The sequence below is a fragment of the Salvia hispanica genome, chromosome 6 (genome assembly GCF_023119035.1).
Source record: "Salvia hispanica cultivar TCC Black 2014 chromosome 6, UniMelb_Shisp_WGS_1.0, whole genome shotgun sequence".
Taxonomy (NCBI): domain Eukaryota; kingdom Viridiplantae; phylum Streptophyta; class Magnoliopsida; order Lamiales; family Lamiaceae; genus Salvia; species Salvia hispanica.
The window spans coordinates 10,665,986-10,692,412 of NC_062970.1; the positions used below are offsets into that span (position 1 = coordinate 10,665,986).

Sequence of the window (26,427 nt, forward strand, 5' to 3'; positions counted from 1 at the left end):
CATACCGTATACCGTACCGAAAGTTACGGTATGACAAAAACCATACCGATACCGTACCGTAAGTTTCGGTATACCGGAGTTCGGTATACCGGAAATTCGGTATGGCAGTTTTCCATATCGTTACCATACCGTGTTATCGGTATACCGTACTTTTACCGCGGTATACCGAACTGCGATATGGCATTCCGATATACCGTTATACCGTGTTTTGCGGTACGGCATACCGTTATACCATTATACCGTGAAAAAATCTATTATATCCAAAATATTAAAAAAAAATCTAGTTTTCAACTACTTCAAAAAATAGGGTTTCCAATTTTGATTCTTTTATTTTTATATAATAAAAATTCTTATTTTTTAAAATTTAGTTTAAATATAACATATATAAATATATATTTATATATTATATATATCAATCGGTATACCGGTATACCACGGTATACCGAAGCATCGGTATATACCAAATCTTCGGTATACCGGTATATACCGGCATACCGAATCTTCGGTATACCGCGGTATACCGTGGTATGGGAAATCTAATACCGTTACCGTACCGATCTCTATCGGTACGGTATGATACCGTACCGAAAACTACGGTATACCGAAAAAACGGTATTTTCGGTATTTTTTCGGTACGGTAAGTCCGGTATTCCGGTATTTCGGTATAATTCCCCAGCCCTACTCTTAGGAGGCTCCAATCTAATATCAGCTGTCCACTTACAAAAATAAGGCAATTCGAAAGGAGTATTTTTCACTGTATTTTAGTTTTACAACTAAAATAGTGAACAATATAAATTAATGTGAGAAGAGCGGGAATAGTCGTTACACTGTTGAAGTTGTAGTATCTAGATGCATTTATTTCCTAGAAAAATCTTATTTCCAAGCTGAATTTTATTAGATCTGCGACTAAAAATCTTGTTTCCAAGATGAATTTTATTAGATCTGCGACTACAAATATGATGCTCTTTTCCATTTGAAATGCCCATAAAAATGAATTAGTTTTAAATATTTGATAACTCTCATGGCGAATTTTATCTCCAATAATAATACTATAATCAATTTTTTCTATATCACATTTTACTTTATCAATTTTACATATATGTTTTTTTTAACCAGCTGACGAGCACATGATCGCGGTAAGTAAAATGGAGAAAGATTGATTGAAAAATCATAAGGCAACATGCATTAAGGATATATTCTAGAATGAAACAGAACAGTAGTATGTAACAAATCTCACTAGATTATCCCAACAATTTTGAGTTCTACAACAACAATCTCTTTGAAGTTAAAAAAATCAACCAGACAAACAAAGAGGCTCCAGATACATCAACAAAACAAATATATCGTGACATATTTCCTTTTTTTTCTTTGCACAGTATCAATGACTCACAAATCCGACGAAATTTAATAGGTCGACAAATAATAAATTAAAAACTAAATAAATACAAAAAAATAAAAACAAGTTGGAGTAACCCTGGCATCATCCCTTAGGCCACCCCAGAAACAAAATTTGCTGTTTACATTTTTTTTCTTATCGTTTTTGTTCATTTCATCATCTTTTAATGAACACTGTAACACGACACTTCAATCAAGTATAATATACAAGGCACCAACATCACCTGCTTCAAGCAGCTCCACCACAGTAACAACGTAGCCTCCCTCCATGGAGCGATTAGAAGTGAATGGCTCTTACAACAACGAGCGAGCTCTAAAATTGGCTCTCACATGCTGTCACATCAGAAGCCTGAGAATCAAGCAACTTCTTCCCAGAAGGGCTGTCGCCAACGGTCTTGATAACAGCAGTAAATACGGCCTTCTTGTAATAGTCATCACCCACCTTTGCCAGAATGTCTCTTACTACCTTGAAGTCCAAGTATCCGGCCACAACTAGGGCACCAATGATCTCGCCAAAATTGGCAGGCGCTTTTGGAAAATCAATGGCGAGATCATCAAGTGACGCAGCATATAGGAGGCAGCCAGTAGCTACATCCTTTGAATCAAGGACCTTTTTTGCACACAAGTACTCTAGGAGTTTCCCAGTAGGTTCGACACAAGGTGGGCTCTTCTCCAAACCAAGTGAGATCGCCTCTTTGACAACCTCAGGGTGATAGGCAGGGGACTTCAATTCTTCAACGCACTGCAATGCCTCGTCCAAAAGTCTGACACTGAAGTATTCCTCTAGTAATGATGCTGTCTTCCTCTTAAGCTCACCGAGATTTGATTTTGTAGTTGGAGCTGATGGTTTTTCAGTAACTGGAGTAACGGAGGGAGCTGGAGGCTGCCTAGACGGAGTAGCAACTTCAGGCTTCTGCACTGCAGCATATCCTCCAGGTGATGGCCCGCTGCCCTGCAAGAGGGCACTACTCCTACCGCTCATGAAACCACCACCACCCTGAGGTAGAAGTCTCTGGTTCACTGAAGGCGACTTGGCTATAAGCGGAGACTGACCACGCCCGGTATGAACATTAGAAGCATCACCTCTTGGCATAGTTCGGGATCTAGGAACTTCCCAATTGTCATTATCTATTCCAGGCATCCCAGGCATCTTCCTCGCTCCCGGCATCCCAGGCATCATACCACCTGTACCAGGACGATTCATTGGGAAACCACCAGGACTAATACTTCCTTGAGCCCCAGAAGCATTTGCTCGACTATTCCTAATGCCAGCAGTAGCACCTGGACGCAACCCCAGATTTTTCTCTGCTTCCGAGTGGATCTCATTGATGGTCTTAGCTTTTACCTGGTAAATCAGCAAAGAGAATTACAAAATTAATTTGGGAAATAAATTAATGAAGTATAAAGACACAGTCATAAGCTATGAATTTTACCTCTTCTCTCCTTGGAACCCAGTTATTGGCACGCAGATCAAGAACATCACGGACCATGAACCTGAGTCTTACAGCCAGCTGAGGGTTTGTAGCCAAATCTTTTAAGCGATTGAAGTACATGTCATTAATACGCTTTGATTTTTGGTTCTCATCAAGCTGTTTGCCGATAGTTTTAAAGAAATGACATATGGCCTCAACATTCTCCTCCTCCGGAACACTCTTGGTATCTTGACCTAATAGTTCCTGTTCAGAATCAAGGACATCTCATCAATGATAAAGGAACAAATATAAGTTACCCACATAAAAAAAGACAAAGCATCTAATTATCAGCAGATAGATGAAAAGTAAAGGAGCATTAACCTGAACAATGTGATGAACAATCTTTTCTGGAACCATCTTCTGCTTAAGAAGTTCTCCGATAAGGCGGATGTTCCCAAGTGTGCGGATTTTGATAAGCCGTTCCTTATCTCTTCTCTCTGATTCTTGTTCCGGAGCGGTCATCTGCCGAACCTCTTCCCTCAACTTATCAGCACCTTCAAAAGCCTCTTGGCAGTTATTCAAGAGTACACGCTTGAACGTGATTTCTTTCCCTCCAGGCTCATCCGATGGGAACGGAGGAAGCTTTTCATTTAAATCTGAACATAGCAACGCATACATGGGGCAAAAGGTTGGCTCCAATATGGCCTTATCAAATATCAAAGAAATAACTTCCTACAAAAAGCATAAAAAGACCATGTCAGATCCAGGGAAAGGGAAACAGCATAAGTAAGAAATAAGACCAATAAATAAAAGAAGAAATGAGAAATGGGGAGGGAGAATACAAAACTTGGGTATTACATAAGCATGTAAATACCTTCAAAATATCTGCTGTTGTGATTCCAGAGTCAATCAATTGGCCCTTTAAAATATCAAATTTCTCAGGTGTCAACTTATTAAGTATGCTGCAAGAAACATATTTAAATTAGCATAATATCATTCAAACAAGGCCACCTCCAACCAAAAAAATAACTGTGGGTAAAAATAATCTATCCAACATGTTCAGTCAGAAAGTCCAAAAGCCCAATAACACATAGGCCATACGGATTAGAGCCTTAGAAGTGAGGGGTGAGGCACATAAAATACACAAAAAAATTAATAATACATACCCCTTGACAGTTTTCAACACACGATCTTTCTCAGAAAGACTTCCTCTCCGAGCGGACCATGGCACCTCAGCCTTAATTAGAGCAGGTGCAACCTGTTCCATAGAGTAAATTGTAAGAACCCATGGGAAGAAATATTATATGAACATGCTACCTATTTTAAGTTGAGATGAACACAGCACAAAGCTATGAACATTAGCCGAAAAAAATACCCCTTGGTTGGAAGAATTTTGTGCTCTTGAAAACTGAAAGTTCAGCTGCTCCTGCTTATTGTATTGATTCACATCTTGCTGCCTAGAATCAAAGCGCCCACCAGATTCTCTGTCTCTCATCGCCTCCCATGACCTCTCCTCTGCTGGAGGCTGGAATTGAGCAGAGCGATTGCGCCAGTCACGGTTGTCTGGTTCAGAATAACGATTCTGAGTCTGAGTTGGCAACTGGAGAGAGCGAAGGAAAGAACATCCTTAGTAGTCAACCAAACATTTCAATAAGTAAAGAAAAATTAATAGTAATAATCCTTTGAAAGAGGTTTACAGATGATGTTCTGAACCAAAGAATAAAAGTCAGGCTTGTAAATCATCTTGGTAGAACAATGGCAAAAGTCAAAACGCATTATAAGGATGAGGACAAACTAGAGCTTACAGTGGTTTCTGCTCGACCCCAGGTAGGATCTGCGCCAAAAAATTCAGCTTGGACTTCTTGTTTAACTTTTAGAATGTCATCAGGGATGCTGACCACCTACAAAAGAATACCAAATATAGAAAAAAACAATTAAAATGTATACAAAAGCTATGAAACAAAATACAGAAGGATATTCAAGTAATTCAACTGTGATCGATAATCAACTATAAATGATAAACAGGAACATCAGCTAAAAACTAATGAAGCTAATTAACAGGCTCTCTCTTAATTTATTATTAGCAACAACCCAGCCAACTATTAAGGTTGAAGGTAACAAGTAGAATCTGGAGGCATGGTGATACTAGAAGAGTGTCAAGATCTGTTTATTGCTAGAGTAGTATCCAACTATCCATGATGCCAAGCCCAAGACCCACATTTAATGTCCAATGAGAAAAGGCAGAATTGATTAAATAAAACAAATAAATGACTTTTATGCATGCAAATATGCAATGCATACAACAAAATCAAGCCTTACCTCTCTTAACTGCAGAAGCTGGTCTCTAGTATAACGGATCCGTTCATGCCCATCAAATCGAGATTCTCCAGTCTGTTATGTTGAAAATATAATAAAAAGGTTAGCAACATGAAAAAATAAAAGAATGTATGAGCAGCCTAGGAGTGTAGTTTACATGTTATGAATCACATTTTTCAGATAATAAGGGGATTATTATTTCCAAATTTAAGGATAGAATATTAAGTTTCATGAAACAGCAAGGTTCCAAGATATGAAGATGAAGTCAGAGTTGTAATATGTATCATGCAGACAGAAGAAGGGTGTGAAATAATTGAGGATGCCAAAAAAAAGCTAGAATATGTGACCAAATAAGAATTCAAGAACCATATACTGAAATGCTATTTAGGGCTGATAAAAAATTGGAGACTGCAGGCAATTAATCTAATTTTCCATAAGCATAAATATAGCACATAAAGAAACAAACACAAAATCAGCTAAGAAATCATTATTTCCAAGAGCAGCCTCAAATGAGGCTAAACAGAAGCTAAACCTCAATGAACACAAATTCAGCTAAGAAATCAATATTGCAAGCTATACCCCAAATATCATATCTGCAGATTTCTTTATGGGCATTTAGTTCTTATTGGACACACACCTGAAGCCTATATAGTGCTTTATGTACATATTTTACAGCCAACACACTTCTAAGGGAAATGCCAAGAAATGGGACAACAATTTCAAGCTACCTACCAAGTATCATATCCATAGGTTTCTTTATGGACATGCAGGTCTTCTTGCAGACCCACCTAAAGCTTATATATAGCTTTACGTCCACATTTTACAGAAAATACACTTCTTAAATGTACTGCCAAGAATTAGGACACATTTCAAGCTAAACACCAATTATCATAAATGTAGGTTCCTTTATGGACATGCAGTTCTTCTAGCACATCCACCTAAAGCCTACATATTGCTTTACGTCCTATTTACAGCAAATACACTACTCAAGTGCACTGCCAAGAATTAGGACGGGAAATGAGGCCAAACAGAAGCTAAACCTCAATGAACAAAAATTCAGCTAAGAAGTCATTATTGCAAGCTAAACCCCAAATATCATTTTCACAGATTCTTTAAGGGCATGCAGTTCTGATTGCGCACACACCTAAAGCCTATATATTGCTTTATGTCCATACTACAGAAAATACACTCCTAAGAGAAATGGGACAATAATTTCAAGCTAAATACCAAGTATCATATCCATAGGTTTCTTTATGGACATGCAGATCTTCTTGCACACCCACCTAAAGGCTATGCATTGCTTTACGTCCACATTTACAGCAAATACACTTCTTAAGTGTACTGCCAAGAATTAGGACACAAATTTCAAGCTAAACACCAATTATCATATAAGTAGGTTTCTTTATGCACATGCAGTTCTTCTTGCACATCCACCTAAAGCCTACATATTTCTTTACGTCCATTTTTACAGCAATTACACAACTCAAGTGTACTGCCAAGAATTAGGACACAAATTTCAAGCTAAACACCAATTATCATATAAGTAGGTTTCTTTATGCACGTGCAGTTCTTCTTGCACATCCACCTAAAGCCTACATATTTCTTTACGTCCATTTTTACAGCAATTACACAACTCAAGTGTACTGCCAAGAATTAGGACACAAATTTCAAGCTAAACACCAATTATCATATAAGTAGGTTTCTTTATGGACATGCAGTTCTTCTTGAACATCCACCTAAAGCCTACATATTGCTTTACGTCCATATTTACATCAAATACACTGCCAAGAATTAGGACAGGAATTTTAATAGATTCCCAACCAGTAAACAAGACTGTTGGTCTGATACTACAAGACTGATAAGGTGTTGACTTATTTTTAGGAGTATTTAATTATAAACTCTTTATTAAACTCATCTAGATGTCTAGAAAATGAAAAAAATAGAGTAACTTTCAACGATGATGTGCAGCTCAAACACCATAAATCTCAAAGGATTAGCAATGTAAACATTGCAACTTTATGTACATCTCTAAGCAGATAATTTCGTATGCTACAGTGTCAATCTGAAAGACATAATAAAGTGGATAACTAACATAAAAATTATGCAAAATATTACTTCGAAACTTACTGTCGCAAAATAGTAAAAATTATTAACCTAACAAATCAGTTCAGTAAGCAGATTCATCAATCAAAAAGTCATAGCTCTACAGAAATACCGTATGTACCAATTCAGAAACATCTGCATGATTATAATCAACTAAATCCAAGACTAATAACGTAAAACGATTTTTTTCGAAATATACCTTAAGAACAGACATAAAGAAACCCTAGATCTGAGAAAGATTGATAAAAAGCCGACCTTGAGGGAAGTGAGCGAGGATGCAGCGTGGGGACGCAGCAGGGGACGATCAGAGCTCGTCGCCGAGGAATCAAAGCGGGGGCCGAATACTCTGCTTCCACCGCGAGTGCCGCCACCTGGTCTCAAGCTCAATACCGTCTGATCAGCCTGCATAACTCACAAATCGAAAACTATGTGTTGTTCGATCGCCGCAATAATCTCTTACAGGTATATAAGTATATTGATCTATATATTTTACAAATATATATTGATTGATGCTGGTTTAAAAAATAGGACAAGGGGTCGAATTTTAGAGAGAGACAGAAACTCGATTCCTCTCTCTACTGTGAGAATGAGAGAAGGCCGATGGCATTGAAGAGACAGAGAAACCCTTATTTAGGAGGGATGACGCTGGTGAAAAATAGCGGATATGGAAAGATGAAACTTTGCCTAGAACATCCACAACTTTTAAATTCTCTTTTAATCATTTGTTAATACACTTTAATTGAAAAACAAAATTTATAATCATCTATCTCATCTCTTAATTATTTTGTGTTTCACACCACTTTAAATAACTTTTTATTATACTTTTTAATTAAAAAAGACATTATGTTAAAAATAAAATGATATAATTAAAATGCTAAAATTACAATTTATTAAAAGCGAGATTTTCGTGGAATCACGTACTCGTTGCCAAATCTCGCCCAAATATTTTATTATATCTTCTTGGAGTTGGACGTGGGCGGCAGCAACGCGCACAAGTGCTTGACGCCGTATGCGCTCATGGTTCGGCGCACTCTGGCGTGGGGGATTGCTTGCGGTTGAGCTTCCAGAGGTATCATCATCGAACCAATTTGTCGCAGCAGTCGCTTCGTCTTCAACAATCATGTTGTGTAGGACAATACACGCATAAATGATGCCGGTTAGATTGTTTATGTACCACATTCGACCCAGAGCCTTGACAATGTTGAATTGTGCTTGAAGAACCCCGAACGCTCTTTCGACATCTTTTCAACCTGTCTCTTATAGCTGCGTGATGAGGCTTGTTTCATGCATGTGTTCCATAGTAAAACTGCACCTAAATCCATGAACTAACGACCCTTTTTGAGGCAGGTGTGTGTAAATTTCTCCATGAACAAGAAGTTGCACAATTCAAGAGGGCGAAGGCAAAAGTCAAGGAAAGGACGAGAAAAAGGGCGGCAACAAGCTGATCAAGTTGATATTTGATACGATCGGATTTTGCACTATTTTAAGGCCACTATTTGGTCTGTTTTTGATGTCAAAGTCACTCTACACGTCCATTATTTGCATATTTTGTCTATTTTGGTATTTTGACGTGTTTTGTGAGAAACGTGCATAATTGAGCCGAAAAAGGGAGCCAAAACGCAAAGTCTGGAAATCTGGAGTCAGACGGCGACCGGCGACCGCCGCGGATGTGTGCGGCGACCGCCGGCGCCCGGCGGGCAGATCAATGCAGCGGTCCGCCTCGGAAAAATACGCTTGGAAGAGAAGTCTCGTCCGGCGACCGCCGGAAGTCGTGCGGCGGTCCGCCGCCGAGGGAACAGACTCTCTGGAGTCCAACGCGGCGACCGCCGGCCAAGGTGCGGCGGCCCGCCGGAGAAAGGCGGCGAATCCGAGAAGCCCTAGATTTGCGCCCAGATTTACCATATTTTGGAGATCTTTTCCTTCTACAACAAGGATTTGCTTTTCCTTATAAATAAGACCTCAAGCTTCATCAAATTAGAGAGCTTCTACTTGCAAAATACTTCATAGAGATCAAGAGCTAGAGTACTTCACTTGTGCAAGGAGTTGGAGAAGGATTTCAAGAACATCAAGAACGACAAGGATTCAACCTACGGGTTTTATTTGCTTTAGTTTTATGTTCAAATTGTCTTCCCTTCAATCTATGTTTTTAGCTTATTCAATTATGTGTAACTAAACTCATAGGATTCTAGGGATGTGTTAGTAACGACTTTGGTTATACAAATTTCTTTTTCTATTTAATATCCGTTTTGTTTTTACTTTGTTTCTTCCCTAAGTAGTTCTGATGCTGCATGATTGAGTGACACAATCTTGTATGATTTAATATAACTTGCTTCATAACTGTGACAGAGTTCTAGCGAGTTAGATTCACTTAGTAGACACTACAGTTAGCTTCCCTTAAAACGGCACTGTTAATTAAGAGTGAGGACTTTTCAAGGGTCTTAGGAGCTTTTTGGAGTTACGTGTTAGGATTGACAACCCTAATTTTGTAATCAACGTTTGTATCGCATGAGCATAAGCTAGGTGACTCGTCCTTTCAAAGTATAAACTGTGCTAGGGTATTGTAGTTGGAATTTGTATAACCATAACTGTGAACGCACATCCCTGGGATTCCCTTATCTCTATCGCTTATCTCCGTGTTTTATTTGCATTTAGTTGTTATATGCTTTTTATTGTTTTTAGTTTTCAAAAGTTTCTCAAAACCTACTTGCTTTTCCAGATAGTAATTGAGTCTTAGTAGATGATAGACACTTTGTGTTTGCCTTCCCCGTATTCGATATCCGGTACTAACCTTTAGCTATACTATATATACTTTGTATACTTGCAGGTTTATTTAGTACTAATAAAAAGTGCATCAATATTCTACCGGAGCCAGCCAGACTCTGCATTGGAGAAAAGACTGGAGACCCCACTCAAAGGTGTGAAGGGCATCATCGTCATTTCGGGGAGGTGGTACCCTAGGGATCAGAGCCCTACGCCTCCCTATATAAAGGAGCTCGACACACCAAGAGAGGGAGTTCCCCCAATTTCATTTTTGTATCGTAATTTAGAGGGGGTTCTCATTCATCTTCTTAGATTAGGTTAGGGTCTCAACTTTCTAGGGCTGAAACCAGAGTTCATTTCTTTTCCTGGTTCTTGATTTCTGCACACACACACTTAGTTCCATTCGGGTTAGCTGGTAGTTCTCTTTTCGGTGTTGTTTCGTGCACAATTTTGATTTCCTGCTCTGTATTCCATCCCGAGAAGGGGTGATGAAACAATTTCATGTTTTCCTAGCTTAGTTCTTATTTTCTTTTGATGTAATCGACTTTTTATTGCTCTGTTATGTTTTAATTCAAGTTTCTGTTTTCGTTTTCCAGCTCTATGTCTTGTTTTATGTTTTATGCTTTAGATCTGTTTTAGCTTTCGTGTTTTATGTTGAGTCTTAGCTTAGATTTGATGTTTTATTTTTGAGTCGTCTTCGTATGCTTAGATCTAGGAGTTTATGTTTTGTTTCTGCATGAAAATGCCGTAGTTCTCTTTTTACGTAGTCGTAGCTTAGATCTTAGGAGTAGATTTGAGTTTTATGTGTTTTCTGATGTTTCGTCTTTTTTAACTTTTCAGATATGTTTATTGTTCTGTTTTCTATGCTGATTTGTTGAAGAAGATGAAGTTGTTAGAAAGTTTTTACTTAACAGTGCTTTTTGCAGTCCCCGTTTATTCTGTTTGTCCATTTATGGAAAGTTTGTTTGAGTTGATCAGGTAGTTTAGTTTAGTTGTTTAGCTCGTTTATTTTCCAAGTCCAGTAGTTGAAACTTAACCCAACACTTAGAAAGCCTTGCAACAGCCAAGCCCCAAGTCGTGTCACACTAACAAATATCCAACGCCTCATCTCTATGAGATCAATCCTTACTTCCCTATTCTAGTTAATAGTATTAGTGAGTTAAGGCTTTTGATTGCACTCCTTTGAGTTCCTCGTTTCATCTCGCTCGAGTCAGACGTAAGCCGAGTTGATCAGCCTGAGCTTTTATCAGATCCACTCACCCGTATTCATGCAGGTAGTAGGCAGAAATAGGCTGGCCTGATCAGTTCGACGATCCAACCTGAGCAGCTCACAACGATATATTGCTATTAGAAGAAGATGAAGGAGAACACACAATCATCGCGAGCCGATCACTGCGCAAAAAGAATCTGTTTAGTTCTTGTAGCATGTTGAGTGTTTTCACGAATGTTAGCCACTTCGGGTTATAGTACCCCATGTTGTATTGTTGGTGGTTGGCCGTGAAGGATATCACCGATGCTCTACCATTCAATTCCTGGTTGAAGAGATCGGAGGAGTTGAGCACGTTGAGATCATTGTTCAGTTCGACCGTACCGAAATATGGATGCCAAATCTGTAAGTGGTAGTCGGCAGCCCCCTCTACGATGAGCATCAGGTAGGTGCCTTTTTGGCCGCTTGTGTACGCTCTTTTCCATGTTGTGAGACAATTCTTCCATTGCTAATGCATATAGTCAACGCTGCAAAGCATGTGGGGGAAGCCGTGGCGTTGTTCATAGAGATTAAACAATTGTTGACAATTAGTGATGGTGGGTTCCCGTATATTCCGCACCAAACGCTATGCGAATGCATCTATAAAAGTCTTTCAAGCTTCGCGGCCAATGATTTCCGCAATGTTCAGGTATTTTTCAAAAAGATTCGATGTTTGTCTACTAGCAAGTTGTCGGATGGCGAATATACACTTTTGCAAAGTCATAATACTTTGCCGACCAGTGCAATCAAATCCTTTTTAGCAGAACTCCTCACGAGCCGCCAATGTATTTGCGATGTGCAAAAATAAGCTCTAGCGCATACGAATACGACGATGGAAGTAGCCCTCCGGGAACTTGTCTTGTTACTTGCATAATATTAGATCAAACCAAGCATGATCAGTAGCTCCAATATCAACCACCCATTGCTGAGTAGATATAACTGCTAAACATGATTCTATAACGAAAGCTTGGTGCATACCTGAGCCATTGCCATTTTTAGGACAATCCGGCTTCCAATGCCCTCTTTCACCGCATTTGAAGCACTTGCCGTCTTGCTTCTTGTTCTTGTCCATTAATTCCTAGTTGGGAAGCCGCACCCTCACAAGCTTGTGAGCATCAAAAACCATAAATTGTTTTTGCTTGTCTTTTATCAGTAAGGTATGGGGCTTAAAACGCAAGAAAAAAAATCTCATAGAGGGTAACGACTCGGATGACGATGACACGTCCATATAGTGATAAAAACAGTTACAAAAAGAGAAGGAGAGAGAGAGAGAGAGAGTACCGAGGAAACAAGAGGCGTTGACAAGGGTAGCGGTGGAGCGGTGGACCTGCGCAAACTAGGAGGGGACCACACAAGATCGACTGATGACACACATGTACCGAGCCTGGCCCAGCATCGCCACCAGGAGAGACGTCACTATCCCGAAACTAGCCCCCAGACCGATCACATTCGACACCAACTCAGCCCCCTCCTTAAATGCCCCCAAAAACGGCGCTTCCGCATTGATCAAATCGTATGCCAGGAGCACCGACATCGATGCCGCCATCAAGTAGTATAATACCATCACCATCATCACCGATCGCGTCACCCCGATCAGAATGTTCTTCTCCGGATTCTCCACCTCCTCCGCCATGGTTGATACGGCGTCTTACCCGATGTAGGTCATGTACACCACCGCCGCACCGTTGAACACTCCCGACTCTCCGAAGGGGAAGAATCTGCCTGCATTTTTAGGATCGCTGGGTTCCGTGAAATTGATTAGTTTCCCACTCCAAAACCCCATTGTGATCACGAATGCTATGAACATAATGTGCAGCGTCGTGAGCGACATGTTCACCCACGAGCTCTGCTTCGTGCTATAGCATATCACGATTGTGATGAGCAACACTACCACCACCGCAATCAAATCGTTCTCATTGTATCCTTTCGGATTGTGAACCGCAGCTGCGTGTTGGTTGGAAGGCCTAGCACGGTGCCGAGGTAGGAAGTGAGGTTGCGCGACGGCGGCGTTGGAGAGGACGTAGACGACGATGAGATTGGAGCCGATGAAGAAGGCGGGGAGCTCGCCGAAGGTGACACAGATGTAGCTGAAGGAGCCACCGGCGACAGGCATGGTGACGGCGAATTCGATGTAGTAGAATATTAGGATCTCTCACTGCAACGGCTGCCACTCTCGTAGCATCGCCCAGCTGGATTTTGATCTCGGCTTCATTCAACTGCCTTGTTACTTGCATAATATTAGGATCAAAGCAAACATGATCAGGAGGTCCAGTATCAACCACCCATTACTAAGTAGATCAACTGCTAAACATGATTCTACAACGAAAGCTTGGTGCATACCTGAGCCATTGCCCTTTTTAGAACAATCCGACTTCTAATGCCCCTGTTCACTGCATTTGAAGCACTTGTCGCCTTCTTGTTCTTGTTCATTAATTCCTACAAATTGTTTTGTTCATTAATTTCTACAAAGGGAAGGACATATAAGAGCCTCACTCATTTTCCCACCTATACTACCCTGATTTGTATGCCGACAAATTGATAGGGTTTATAAAGTTTCTTTTATTCGCCCAATATTGTTTTGTTGTATGAGTTCAGTTATGATGTAACTAAATATGCCAATGCAACGTGTCCCACCATCCTTTGTGACATGTCTGGAGAATGGTCTCCACCCCCACTGCCAACTCGTCCTTCGCGAGTGACGTTGTTGGGACGTACAGGTCGGATACGAGGGAACAGGGTTGTTCTTCAAGAGAGGATGGACTGCCTTTGTCAGCGACAACCACCTTAACTACGACGATATGGTTATATTTACTCATGTATCCACCCGTGTTTTCAATGTGATTCGCTTCCTCTTGAATGGGTGTCTGCCATACTATCCTCGAGGATGTAATACATACTTGTTAGATGTATTTATAATAAAAAAGTTTTAAGTCATATTTATCTTAATACAGTGCGATTGTTTATGATAAATGATAAGGTTCATTTCATGCATTGATTATTGGGTAAATTTATATACTTTCGGGGAGATAATGTGCAAAATTTGAGTTTAGGGGTGCAGGCAGCTGCTGAGTTCAGTAGATAATGCTAGCTGGCCAAGCGGATGCAGGATGAGCATAATTGGAGTAGAAATTGCTGAAAGCCGCCTGACCGGCCAAGGAGAATTTTAGCAGAAAATGGCAGAAAGCAATGAGTAGAACAAAAGGAAAAAGGGCACAAATGTCAAATCATGGGAGACATACCCTAGGGATTTGGGCTACAAGCCTCCCTATATAAAGGGGCTAATATTGAAGAAAGAAACAATGATTTTTGGAGCTCACAAGCTCTTTTAGTTCATTTTCAGCTTCTTCAAGTTCTCCCAGCTCACCACCGAGAGTTCGTAGCCAAAAATCCACTCAACTCCGGTTCAAGCTCTCTGCTTCCGCACTAGGAAGAGAGAGATCCTAAAACCGTATTTTTTCTAGTTGTAATCGTGGTTCCACCGTTTGAGGAGTGAAGATACAATTTAAAGTCTGTCGAGCTACGTTTTAATTTCATTTTGCAAGTTGTTGGTGCTTTGAACATCTTAGTCTAAAAATTTCGTAGTTATATCGTCTATGGTTTCGGATATTATCGTTTGGAATTTGGATCTGATCTTGTTTATGATGTGATGGAAGTCTATGTTGAAGTTCTAGTTGGATCCCGTGATGTTGAGTTTAATTTATGTTTGTTGGATGTTTTTTACAGTTGGTAGTTGTTAGGATCCTTTAGATCTAGCTTATTTAACGTTTGATTTCGTAGATCTATGTTAGCTTGTGCTTTGATTTCGTCGATCTAGTGTTCTTTGTCTCAAATCTCCATGATTATGGTCTATTTCCATTCGTTCGTCGTTCTGCCTGACCAGTTAGCATAGATCCAGTAGTTTTTAGTTTAAATATCTCGTTAGCGACTCGATTTGAAGCATGCTCTGTTTTTCTTCATTAATGTTGTTTCATGCTCTGTTTCCATCTATTCTAGCTTTATTACATGAAGACTATGAAGTAGTGGTAGTTAGAATCAGATCTGATCTTGCTTTATGCTTTTTGCTTTTACAGCTTTTCTGCTAGATTTGTTAGTTTAGGAAAATTTAGTCCCCACTTTACATTTGCATTTTTTCCGCCTATTTTAGCAAAGTTTCCAGCATAGTCTTGTAGTTGCAGGTGCTCTCGGTTGTTTAATCTTAGATTTAAATTTTTATTGCAAGTTTAGTCGTTATGCATCCCTTCTAGTTGACCAGTTAGGTAGTGTTTCTTGTTAATCTGCCAAGTCAAGCAGATTCTTAACCCACTTAGTTGCGTGGCAGCAACCAAAAATCCTTCTAAAACGTCTTTCGCACATGTTTAACATCTTCTTCCCCATGAGATTCGATTCTTACTTCCCTATACTAACTATATTGTGGGTTAAGATTTTGAAAGCAGCCTCGGATTGCGCGTCCGACGACACGCAGATAGACCTAGGGAGTTTGCATTATTAGTTTGGTCCAGTCAGTCTGCTTGGTCAATCTGCGATTTTACTTTATATTTTAAGAACGCGTATGCTGATAGGTTGAACTTTAATGACTTTAGAACTTGGCGAACAACTTTTGGAAAGATCACATTGTCAATACAGCTAAAAAGGTTTATGCAACTCTCACTTTTGGTACTCAGTGTTGGGATGTGGGAATCACAAACCAGGGTAACAAAGTTCGAATGCACCGTGGGTGGAAAGATTTCGCCGCCCGTGCAAACTTGCTTCAGTCTGGGACAAAGAGTGCACAAAGAGTGAATAAATAAAAGAGTGCACAAAGTAATTACAATTTGCAAAAAAGATCGACATATCAACCAAACAACCAAATCCATAACACACGAACTTCGTAGCAGGCGATACCCAAAATGTTCATGTATGTGACCAGACAAAGAAGAAAATAGAACTCAAAACTGAAGAAATACCCATGAAATAAAAATCAATCGCTGGTAAATGGACGAAATATAATGACATGGGAAACAAAATTGGAAGTTCGGAGCATTACCTAGAATTACAGCTGTGTGTGGTTCTCTCCATCTTCTTCAGCGATGTGCAAATCTTGGAATTGTGTACAGTTGAGGAGATAAGGGTTTTTGTTTCAAATTTGGTGTTCCAATGTCGAGGATATTCAAGTTAGCACAAAATAGAGTAAATGAAGGGGTATTTCGGTCAAATAACTGGCCAACTCATTGCAGCTTACGAGGCGTATAATTTATCCGCAACAAAATGAGAAGTTAATAATCAACGTGAAACAGTCGTTTTTGGATGGAACGGAGCTCTATCTGGGTCCGTTATGAGTTTCCCAATTTGGTACCAAACAAAGAGGATAACATAGATAAAATGGCTTAACCATGCTCCTGGCTACTACCAAACACAGCCTTTCATTGAAATCATAGTAGATGTCGCCCAAAAAATATAATAAAGTTTTATAGGATATTATTTTTCATGTACTTCCAAATCCATCATCCCAATGGTTAAAATGATTCTACAAATTCAATGAGCCTAGTGTCCCTTTCAATTCACCTCAATTCAAAAATATTTTCAGCATTCAATTTTCAACGTCGAAGCGTTTATTCGTAGTCCATATATTAAAACTCCAGCCCAATCTTCCAATTACTTAAATCAACAGCCCAAGTTAAATTTTCAGCCTAAATAGTCATGCTATTTAATTCGGTACGAATTTTAAAAAAAATAATAGAAAGTGAGTTAAAAAAAATTAGTAGCATGCATGTGTATGTTCTACTTTTATATATTAATCTATATAAATATATAAAGCCACAGTTTTTTGGGGGGGAAATTTTGGGGGGAAATCAGATAGGATTTCCCTCATTTATAATACTCAACATCCAACAAATATATTAACCAATGGTTAAAAGAATCACTTCTAAAAAAGATGTCAATTAGTCAAATCACACTTTTTTTAACCATCGGAACAAATAAGATTAAGAGTTCTCTCTCTCAATTTGTTTTATTGAGCAATGAGATTATGCCATTTATTACAATTTCATAGGTTAAAATTTTTTTTATTTATTATTCAAATATCTTTATATATTAAATGAAATAAATAAAAAAAATTATACTAAAATTCATATTTTTTCATCCTGTACGATTTGAGATTACATTTGCTATAGTTTTATTCAAAAAAAAATATCTATTTCTCTCAACATGTAATATTACTTCAATTTGAGAATGACATGTTCTTTATTTCCCAATATTTTAATACTTCACAATCCAACTAAAACAATTAACCAGTGATTACAAATATTACTTCAAAAAAAACTGCTTTTTATGTATTTTGACCAATTAATAATTAGTAGTAGTTTTCGATTTTCAAAGAAATCGAATTGATATTTGCACAGCTGCCAACTCACACTTCCATTTATTTACCAATAGATTAAATGACACCACACTTTTTATGCATTGAAACCGATGGTTAAAAGCATTTTACTTGGCTGTAAAGCAGATTATATCACATCATTTGCATATACACATCAACTGAACGTAGATACAACAATTGCAAAGAGTATTCCCCCCCCCCCTAAAAGAAGAGAGGGTTTTCCCTCCCTCCAAATAGAGCATTTTTCTTGGAGCCAAAAAATAGGGGGAAAATAAAATGATGAATTTGAATTATACAGAATCTTCTCTATAAATACCAGTTACATTTCCTCACAAATTATAAACAGCAGATTCTTATTTCTCTCTACACTCTTAATGTTACTTTTATATCTCTCTTATTTTCATTTATCTAGGTTCTTATTTCTCTCTCTACACTGTTTAATGTTAGTTTTAGATCTCTCTTATTTTCATTTATCTCGAATAATTCTCTGTTGATGTTAACCATTTATTTATATTTTGCAGATAATTAAGGTATGTGAACACACTATCCAATATTTTTATTTAGATAAGCTTACCTTTTATTGTGTTTTAATTTATTATTTCTATTCATTGCCGTTTTTGTTTAATATTACATTTATTAAAGAAATATGAACTAAACCCTCAAAACAGAACAGATACAATTATCTTGCAGCTTCTTCTCCACACTGCAAAAAGAAACACAGAAGAAAATTCAAAATGAAAAGACGATAGCAACAATACAGGTATATTTTTTTATCGGAGCTGTACCAGAACCCTACCTTCTATTAATACTCATTTCAAAAATCTAATCTCTGCCAACATCTACTTGGACTTTCGCAGATAATAACAAGAACTGACTGAGAAACAAGACAGGATCAAATTCAGAATGTTAAGAAGAAAAAGATCACAAGAGGAAATGTGAGACATAACAAGATCCATTAGAGGAAAAGCATAAAAATAAGAATAGATGAAGAAGAGAGTATGATATATACAAAAATGTAATATCTATTTCATGATTTTTTAATCTATGAAGATTACCATTTCTTGAATGAAACTTGATCTATGACATGAACTTCAACTTCTTCTCTATTCCAATGGTGTAGTTTCTGCATCACAGAGAAAGCATCGGAAGTAAGAAAAATATTTTTTTTTGGGTGGAAAGGCTTCATCAAATTACCCTGCAGTATATTACATTAATCCTGATAATTAAAAACTGACATTTATGTTAAATCAATCACAACAATCAGGTTAGGTGCAAAAGAGAGATATAATAAATACACACATCAATCTGAAGAGGCAAAATGGAATGTAAGTACAATACCTTCTATGCTTTGTGAAAAATAAAAAAGACAATAACATAAAACACTTAATAAAATGATGTGACTCAGCTAATTCAATCACAGTTTTGAAACACAGTCAAATATCATTATCTATACTGAAGTGATAGACCAGTAACCACAAAATAAGATGCATAAACATCAATAGACGAACTTCCAAATACAAAAACTTAAATCCAGACGTATAAACATCGAGGGACAAGACTCATTACAGGAAATGCAAATAATCAAGAATAGAAAGAAAAAAGTTATATAAACAAAAATATATTTACAATTTCAAGATTTACTAATCAATAAAATAAAAAATTTATCAAATAATACTTAGGACTGAACTCAACCAATAACAAAATCAATACTTAATTTGATCCAATTAGGACTAAGTATCTCGCACAAGACAATGACAAAATCAAATTAGAAAAATCAAATCATATCAGATCAAATATTCTTATATATCGCAAGTTTTGTTGATAATAGCATATAGCAACAAATTTTAATTATTTTTCCTTTCCTACTACTCTATTTACATAATTATATCTATATTTATTTAACAACATGAATATTATGATTAATGTTCGGATATTTGATGTGACTAATGATAAACCCAAGTGAAAATAATAGATATTTTTTTTTCTTTGTTGAGTGTTAACTATATAGGTTTATTAAATCTTCAAAATTTTAAAATTTTTAAAAATAATCTTTTGATAAGTAAATAATTAAAATAAAAATTATGGAATTCTTAAAATCTAAACCATAATACGTTAGTTTGAATTAATATATTATACTATGTATTAATTTTTTTTAGAAATATAAGAAGTATTAAGAGCTGGAATTAGTAATTCACTGAAATTTAATTGAAAACATTTTGATTCTACTTATATAGCCGTCTAACAATGTACTCAATTAATAAATTTTTTAAAACTTAATTAGTTTCTAGAATGTTTGTATCTATTTTTTAAACTTTTTTTTTTAATCTATTTGTCTCTGTTTATACTCCATGTAGTCGTCTAACCATATAGTATTAATTAGTTTTGAAGGTACTGAATTACATATACATTAACGTGTATCATATATAATAGATTAATATAAGATATATATTTCATTTCCAGAATTGAGAAGGTTGGGTGATGAGAATGCATGTTCTTTTTTTCATTTCACTCATATTTACCATGGATTATGAGAATGACATGTTCTTTATTTTTCAAAATTTTAATACTTCAGATCACACTTTTTTAACCATCGGATATAAATAAGATTAAGTGTTCTCTCTCTCCATTTATTTTACTGAGCAGTGAGATTATGCCATCTATTACAATTTCATAGGCCAATAAATATTTTATTTATTATTCAAATATCTTTATATATTAAATGAAATAAATAAAAAAAATTATACCGAAATATTTTTTTATCCTCTACAATTTGAGATCATATTTGCTATAGTTCTATTAAAAAAAAAAAAAATATCTACAGCTCTCTATGTAATATTTCTTCAATTTTATTATTTCTCATTTTTTAAAAAATTTATTCACCATGCATGATGAGAATGACATGTTCTTTATTTCCCAAAATTTTAATACTTCACATCCAACTAATCTGTTAACCAATGGTTACAAGAATTACTTCCAAAAAAATTGCTTTTATGTCTTTTGACCAATTAATAATTAATAGTAGTTATCAATTATTCAAAGAAATCAAATCAATTTGCAGGTTCTGAATTTTCTTTATATATTTTTAAAAATGGGAGAACATAAATAGACAACCTACATATACAAATGATCTATTAATATAATCTCTCTTTACCATCTTATAGTTTTCCTCTCTCTACGACTCTACTTTAAAATCATGATTTTATATTTTATGTTTAAATAAATTAACTAGATTAATTTTGTGTAACATTTTACTCCATATATTAACATGGATACACATAAAATTGTAACATTATGGAGATGTGTAAAATAATTTGTTACGTAAAAATCATATTATAGTATAATTAAATGCAAGAAAATTAGCATATACAACGTATAAAAAAAATTCAAACTTATTATATCATTAATTCATTATACTATCTACAAATCTCAAATACTTCTACCATCTCCAAACAAGTATTTATAGTTGTAGGAGTATATAAAATGTCCAAAAACCGGTTGAAGTACAAGTAAATGAATAGTTGAGGACCCCATAGAGCTGTAAATTCAATTGTCATTATTACTTTCTATTTCTCTCCCTTCTCTCTCCCCCCCCCCATCCTTTCATCTTTCTGTAAAAGTATCGTAAAAGGTGCAGTACGAAGACACAGACAACCATGGTGGAAGTTCTGGACCAGCACCGGCCAAACTCCCGCACCTAGGTCCGTCCCCAGATCAAGAATGATGAGTTTGTCTCATCTATATAATCTATATAAATCTATATAATCTATATATCTATATAATAATAATTATTATTATTATCATTATTATTATTATTATTATTATTATTATAAAGTTAGTGTTCTTTTGGGGGAAAATCATGTGAAGTTTTGGGAGCTTGCTCATCTCTACAGAGCAAGAAGTTTGACCGATTGTTGTGAGAGCTCATTCCATGTGCGACCAGGACATCCAAAAATTCTGCAATTCGTCTTCTCAAAACAATTAAGTTGTCCAAAAATATTGAACTTTTGATTTGGCAGCGTCTACTTCCTATTCCATTCTTTCGCATCGCAAAAATATACTTAATTTTGTTCTTCGCCTTTTGTGATTGCCGCCCACTTTCTGTAATCTCCCTAAATTTGATTATTTGCAATATTTGCTGAGAAACTAAGAATCGACTGAGAATACGCTCCAATTTCTTTTGATTTCTTTTTTAATTCAGGAACTCATCTTCATAATCTTTTTTCGGCATTATTTTCTGCTCAGACGACAATTCCTCATTCTTTCTACAAAATACAAAAACTGCTCTGAATTTCCAAATTTGGAATTTAGTTGCCCTCCACCAGACTCTATACCCATTTTTTTTACTCTTCAAGTTTTGAGTTTATGAGCTTTGATTTTGAATTCTACTTCCCAAAAACTTTCCTCAGCTAGAAATTACAAAGAAATTAATTGTTAAAAGAATCGGGCAATTAGAAATTGTGGAAGAGAGAGACTCAGATTTTTTAATTTTTGCAGAGATATGTTTGGCAGAATTTTAGGGGACAAACTTTGAAGAAGAACACAGAATCAAGAAAAAATATGTAGTAGCTTAAAAAAATAAGGGGCTTTCTCATAGAAATTGGGCCACTCAAAGCAGAAGTGTAAATTCTCTTTGGTAATCCGGTTCCATATTCATTTATTTACTTCTATTGCATATTAATTATTTTTTTAATAAAAATTTGGTTTATTATACAATGTAGGTATTTTTTATTTTATAATCCAAGAACGATGAACCAAGAAGAAAAGTAAAACGATCTAAAGCTACATCTTAATTTTAGGTTCTGGACTTTTGACAATAGACAAGGATATGAAGAGGCTAAAAAAATCTGCTAGACTCATTTCGTTAAGTCAAGAAAAGTCACAAATAACCTCAGGTATTTATGGGTTCGCATTTTAATTTATTTTTATATTCGATAATGACTGCATAACAATTTTTCTAACAGTTAAGACACACCTTTACATTTGCGTTGAAAATTATTTATTGAACGTCTTTTCAGTCCCAGCTGCCTTTACATATTTGATCCTATATAGAAAGTGCGTAGAAATCAATATGCATAGTATTCTGATAATGATTTGGGTAAATTGGATTGTGCAAAAAATTCAAAATTATTTATTGAACGTCTTTTCAGTTCCGGATGCCTTCACATATTTAATCCTATATAGAAAGTGTGTAGAAATCAATATGCATAGTATTCTTCTTTTTTTAGGGTAAGATATGCTTAGCATTCTGATAATAATTTAGGTAGAAGTTAAAAAAAAATGAGTATTATTCTAAAGATAAAGATCTATAATGATGTAATCTAGATATAAATAGTTGACTAAGTTCCTACTGATGCCATGGTAGAAATGGGGGTAATTCTATCATTTTTGTTCAAATAATTTAAACTGTAGTGCAAAATGATAATGGTTTGGGTACAAGAAAAATAAACTGAGTGTTTTGCTGTAAATATTAGATCTATTATTTTCTAGATCAAGATCTGAGAACACTTTATGTAAAATATAATTTGCTATATATTAAGTAGCATACTCTATGTGCATATTGATTGTGAAAATAATTATAATATTACTTGACTTGAGAATCATAATATCATAACTGTGAATAAAATATTGATTAGTGATAACTGCTCAGAGAGGGAGGGAGGAATTAGCATGTTAAGATAGTATTACAAATTAGTCAGAATCGGCATATGATTATGTTTAGCATATCCTCTATTTCTTAAAATTTCAAAAAGTACATCCACCAATTCATTATTTATTAATTGCAATAATTTTGTTTTGATTATATAGATGAATCATGCTCAAAGAAATTGAGATCCGTATTTAATGATATTACTAATGCTGGGGAAGTTCGTTTGTCCGCGGATCCTATTGTCTCATCATGCTCATGGTCCTTTATAGGCAAGAATTTCAATACTAAATTTAAATCTTTTGTTGTTATATTTGTAATATATTTGTAATACAGTAAATGTTATTATTGATTGCCTTATTGTTCATCGAACTTAAACCATAGGTTGTTCACATAAAGCTCATAATTGTAGTCAGGATTTATCCAATTCAACTAGCACGAATGTGTTAGTTCAAGATATTTCAAAATTGGACAGAAATGAAGGTTAGTATTCTACTCTCAAAAAATAATTTATTTGGCATCTATATTTTGTTGTTTTCTTAATTTATTCATAAAATAATTTTGTAATTTATACTTAAATGAAGATTGGTTATTTACATTACATTTTCATATTATAACAATAATATTAATTTGTTTCTGTCAATTTTTTGTAGAATATTTGGACATGGGTGATGCTACGTTTAAATGTTTACATTGTGGTGCACTTTTTTGGTATGAAGAACGACTTGAGAAACCGAGAAAATCAAAACAACCAAAGTGTAACACCCCGACTTTTTACCCTAAGGCTTAGAACAACGATCTATATATATATATATATATATATATATATATATATAAGTTTCGCGACTAAATTTTTTTTTTATTACTTCTTGTTATGATTAATCGTTGTGAAGTATATTTTGAGTAGTGAACAAAAATAGTAATATTCAATATAAATGTTTGCTCTAATAAAAGTCCGTTTGTGAAGACCGAGTTTCAAATAAAAGTCCGTACACGAGTTCAACGTTTAAGTAAAGATTAATTAAAAATAAAATACTCTCCATGCCCTTCGGATCTTGCTCAATAGTCACGCCTTGAATCCCGATACCTACACGAATGGATAAGAAGCGTGTTAAATCAAGACGAGACGATCGACGAAATCAAATCACATCAAACACGCAAATCAAACGGCGGCTCACGTTTTCCAATTGACGGCTCACGTCTTTTTAAGTGACGAGACATAATATTCTTGCCATTTTAGGAAAAAGAGATGTTTGACAAGACAACTTGCCTCATTTGGCAAAAAGTCCCTACCCTTTGGACAATACATTTCCTCCTTGAATCAAGTTTATGACCAAGCATTCCCATGCACCCATTTTCTCTATAAATACCACTCCATCTCCCCTCTTGATCCTTTTGTTCAACCATAAAAATTCTCTAAACAAAATTCTATCAAAATGAGGATGCATATAAGTGTTTGAAGAAGAGGAGTCCATTTTCCTACTCACTATCATTCTTCTCTTCCTTTTCTCAAGGTAATTCTACTAATAACTATTCTTGCTACATAGCCATTTTCATAATCATCCAAGCATGAACATTAGGAAATTTACATATTAACACCATATTATTTTTGTATGCTTTTCCCCTTAATGGTTCTCCATAGCAATCATGCATATGATCTTTTTAGAATAGATTTTTGCATCAACTAATGAAAGCCAAGACATGAAATCATTTAAGGAAATGTCCAAGTTCTTAGACAACCACATCGTACAATAATAGCGATCTTGGAAAGCTTACCTCGTGAGTGAAGAAGCTGCCGGATTCCGGAGATTCTGCCCGGCAGCGGCGACAGTAGTCCGGCGACTTTCCGGCAGCATTCCGGCGGCTGTCCGGCGATTCGTGAAGAAATTAATCTCTTTTGACCACCTTTTCACGATCTATCCAAATTTTCACATTTCAAGACTTAATTGTTAGTCCTAAGCCTTCAATTCAAGAAAATAAAGAAGAAGAGAAAGAAGGAGAAATGGGGGAATTCCTACCTCTCTCGGTCGACGGCGATGAGACCGCCGTGTACCCAGCGGCGACGGCGGCAGCGGCCCACCAGCGACGGCAACAGCGGCCCGGCGGCGACGGCGGAGGTGGTGGTTCGTGGCCGAGGGAGAGAGAGAGACCGAGAGAGAGAAAGAGAGTCGAGAGGTGTTGAGGCAGAGAGATGGAGGGACGAGGCGGCGGCCGGCGTCGCTCGCCGGCGACGCCGTGGGCGGCTGGACAGTAGGGAGAGAGAGTGAGAACGTAAGGGAAGGGGGGGAGGAAAGAGGCGCCCCTTTTGTTCAAAATCTGATCTTGAGTTTTAGGGTTTATTTGATTCAAGTTTTTGGGCCTCCCCTTTGGGCCAAGTAATTAATTTAGCAAGATGGTCTCTTATTTATTCTATTATGGGCCGAGAATTTAGAGGAAATGAGAATTTTGGGCTTTGAAGCATAAGTAATAAAATGAACCTTATCTCTTAATTTTGGATTAATATTTCTTGAAATGTTTGAAGCTTTTAAATAATTAATCTTATGATTAATTAATATCTTACCCTCCTTACTTAATTAATTTCTTGAAGTTAAGAATGTAGAAGCTAAATGAACCATCTCCCAAGTAATAAATTTTAAGGTCTCTTATGAAATAGAGATCCACTTTTTAAGTGGAATGAAGTTATATTGATCGAACCCCGAACGTAGGACGCATACTCCATGTAGGATCATTTCATGTCATGCACCTTATGTATGTTCATAAAAACTAATTTAAATCATTATACTCTTTCAAGAAGGGCGTGTTCGCGGAGTTTGATTACCCAAGGTCGAGCTTTTGTAGAGTTTTACTTGGAAGCTTTGAGGTGGGCTTTATATCCAACACATTAAGTGTGGATAAAATTATCAAATATATGAAATGATTTTTGTTTGATAAAATCGCACTTACTTTTTTTTCAAATGTTATCGTGCCATAAATTATTTGTTTTATGATGCCTATCTGCTTGGCGATGCCAAATGAATGAATGAATGAAACGAATTCGGCTCCAATAGGACCAAGATCCTATTCGAGTTAGTGTACACAAAGGAATGGACCGTGAGTCATCGTAAGGGTTGGCCGGTCAATGTGATCGTGGAAGGTGGCCACCTTCCCGACACACAATGAACTATCAGATATGGCGGATTGATGGAATGAACTTAGC

At 36.3% G+C, this 26,427-nt stretch overlaps 1 protein-coding gene, 1 long non-coding RNA gene, 6 other non-coding genes and 1 pseudogene across 8 annotated transcripts; all 9 read right to left on the bottom strand.

Moving 5' to 3' along the window:
- Positions 1–1,217: 1,217 nt before the first annotated feature.
- LOC125194583 (eukaryotic translation initiation factor) lies at positions 1,218–7,891 on the bottom strand. The gene is made up of 9 exons (XM_048092842.1): positions 7,482–7,891; positions 5,127–5,198; positions 4,613–4,708; positions 4,183–4,407; positions 3,974–4,065; positions 3,682–3,769; positions 3,189–3,539; positions 2,829–3,071; positions 1,218–2,740 (listed from the first exon to the last, which is right to left on the bottom strand). The coding sequence occupies exons 1-9, from the start codon at positions 7,632–7,634 to the stop codon at positions 1,709–1,711; spliced, it is 2,352 nt and encodes a 783-aa protein (XP_047948799.1). The 5' UTR covers positions 7,635–7,891; the 3' UTR covers positions 1,218–1,708.
- Positions 5,862–5,967, bottom strand: LOC125197647. The gene has a single exon (XR_007172180.1). It is a non-coding gene; the product is annotated as a small nucleolar RNA snoR103 (small nucleolar RNA).
- LOC125197645 lies at positions 6,012–6,115 on the bottom strand. The gene has a single exon (XR_007172178.1). It is a non-coding gene; the product is annotated as a small nucleolar RNA snoR103 (small nucleolar RNA).
- On the bottom strand, positions 6,357–6,461 carry LOC125197646. Its single transcript, XR_007172179.1, has one exon. It is a non-coding gene; the product is annotated as a small nucleolar RNA snoR103 (small nucleolar RNA).
- Positions 6,508–6,612, bottom strand: LOC125197644. The gene has a single exon (XR_007172177.1). It is a non-coding gene; the product is annotated as a small nucleolar RNA snoR103 (small nucleolar RNA).
- On the bottom strand, positions 6,659–6,763 carry LOC125197642. The gene has a single exon (XR_007172175.1). It is a non-coding gene; the product is annotated as a small nucleolar RNA snoR103 (small nucleolar RNA).
- LOC125197641 lies at positions 6,810–6,914 on the bottom strand. Its single transcript, XR_007172174.1, has one exon. It is a non-coding gene; the product is annotated as a small nucleolar RNA snoR103 (small nucleolar RNA).
- Positions 7,892–12,310: 4,419 nt separating the features above from the next.
- LOC125194674 lies at positions 12,311–13,662 on the bottom strand (annotated as a pseudogene).
- Positions 13,663–24,177: 10,515 nt separating this feature from the next.
- Positions 24,178–25,501, bottom strand: LOC125191686. Its single transcript, XR_007171205.1, has 3 exons — positions 25,250–25,501; positions 25,008–25,147; positions 24,178–24,318 (listed from the first exon to the last, which is right to left on the bottom strand). It is a non-coding gene; the product is annotated as an uncharacterized LOC125191686 (long non-coding RNA).
- Between the last annotated feature and the right edge of the window lie 926 nt (positions 25,502–26,427).

Bases quoted from the DNA above. Each gene is read 5' to 3' on its own strand.
- LOC125194583 (XM_048092842.1), bottom strand. From the start codon at position 7,634: ATGCAGGCTGATCAGACGGTATTGAGCTTGAGACCAGGTGGCGGCACT. The intron at 4,709-5,126 runs GTAAGGCTTGAT...ATTCTTTTGTAG, and splicing joins AGCTTCTGCAGTTAAGAGAG to GTGGTCAGCATCCCTGATGA. The intron at 2,741-2,828 runs GTAAAATTCATA...CTGATTTACCAG, and splicing joins GGGTTCCAAGGAGAGAAGAG to GTAAAAGCTAAGACCATCAA.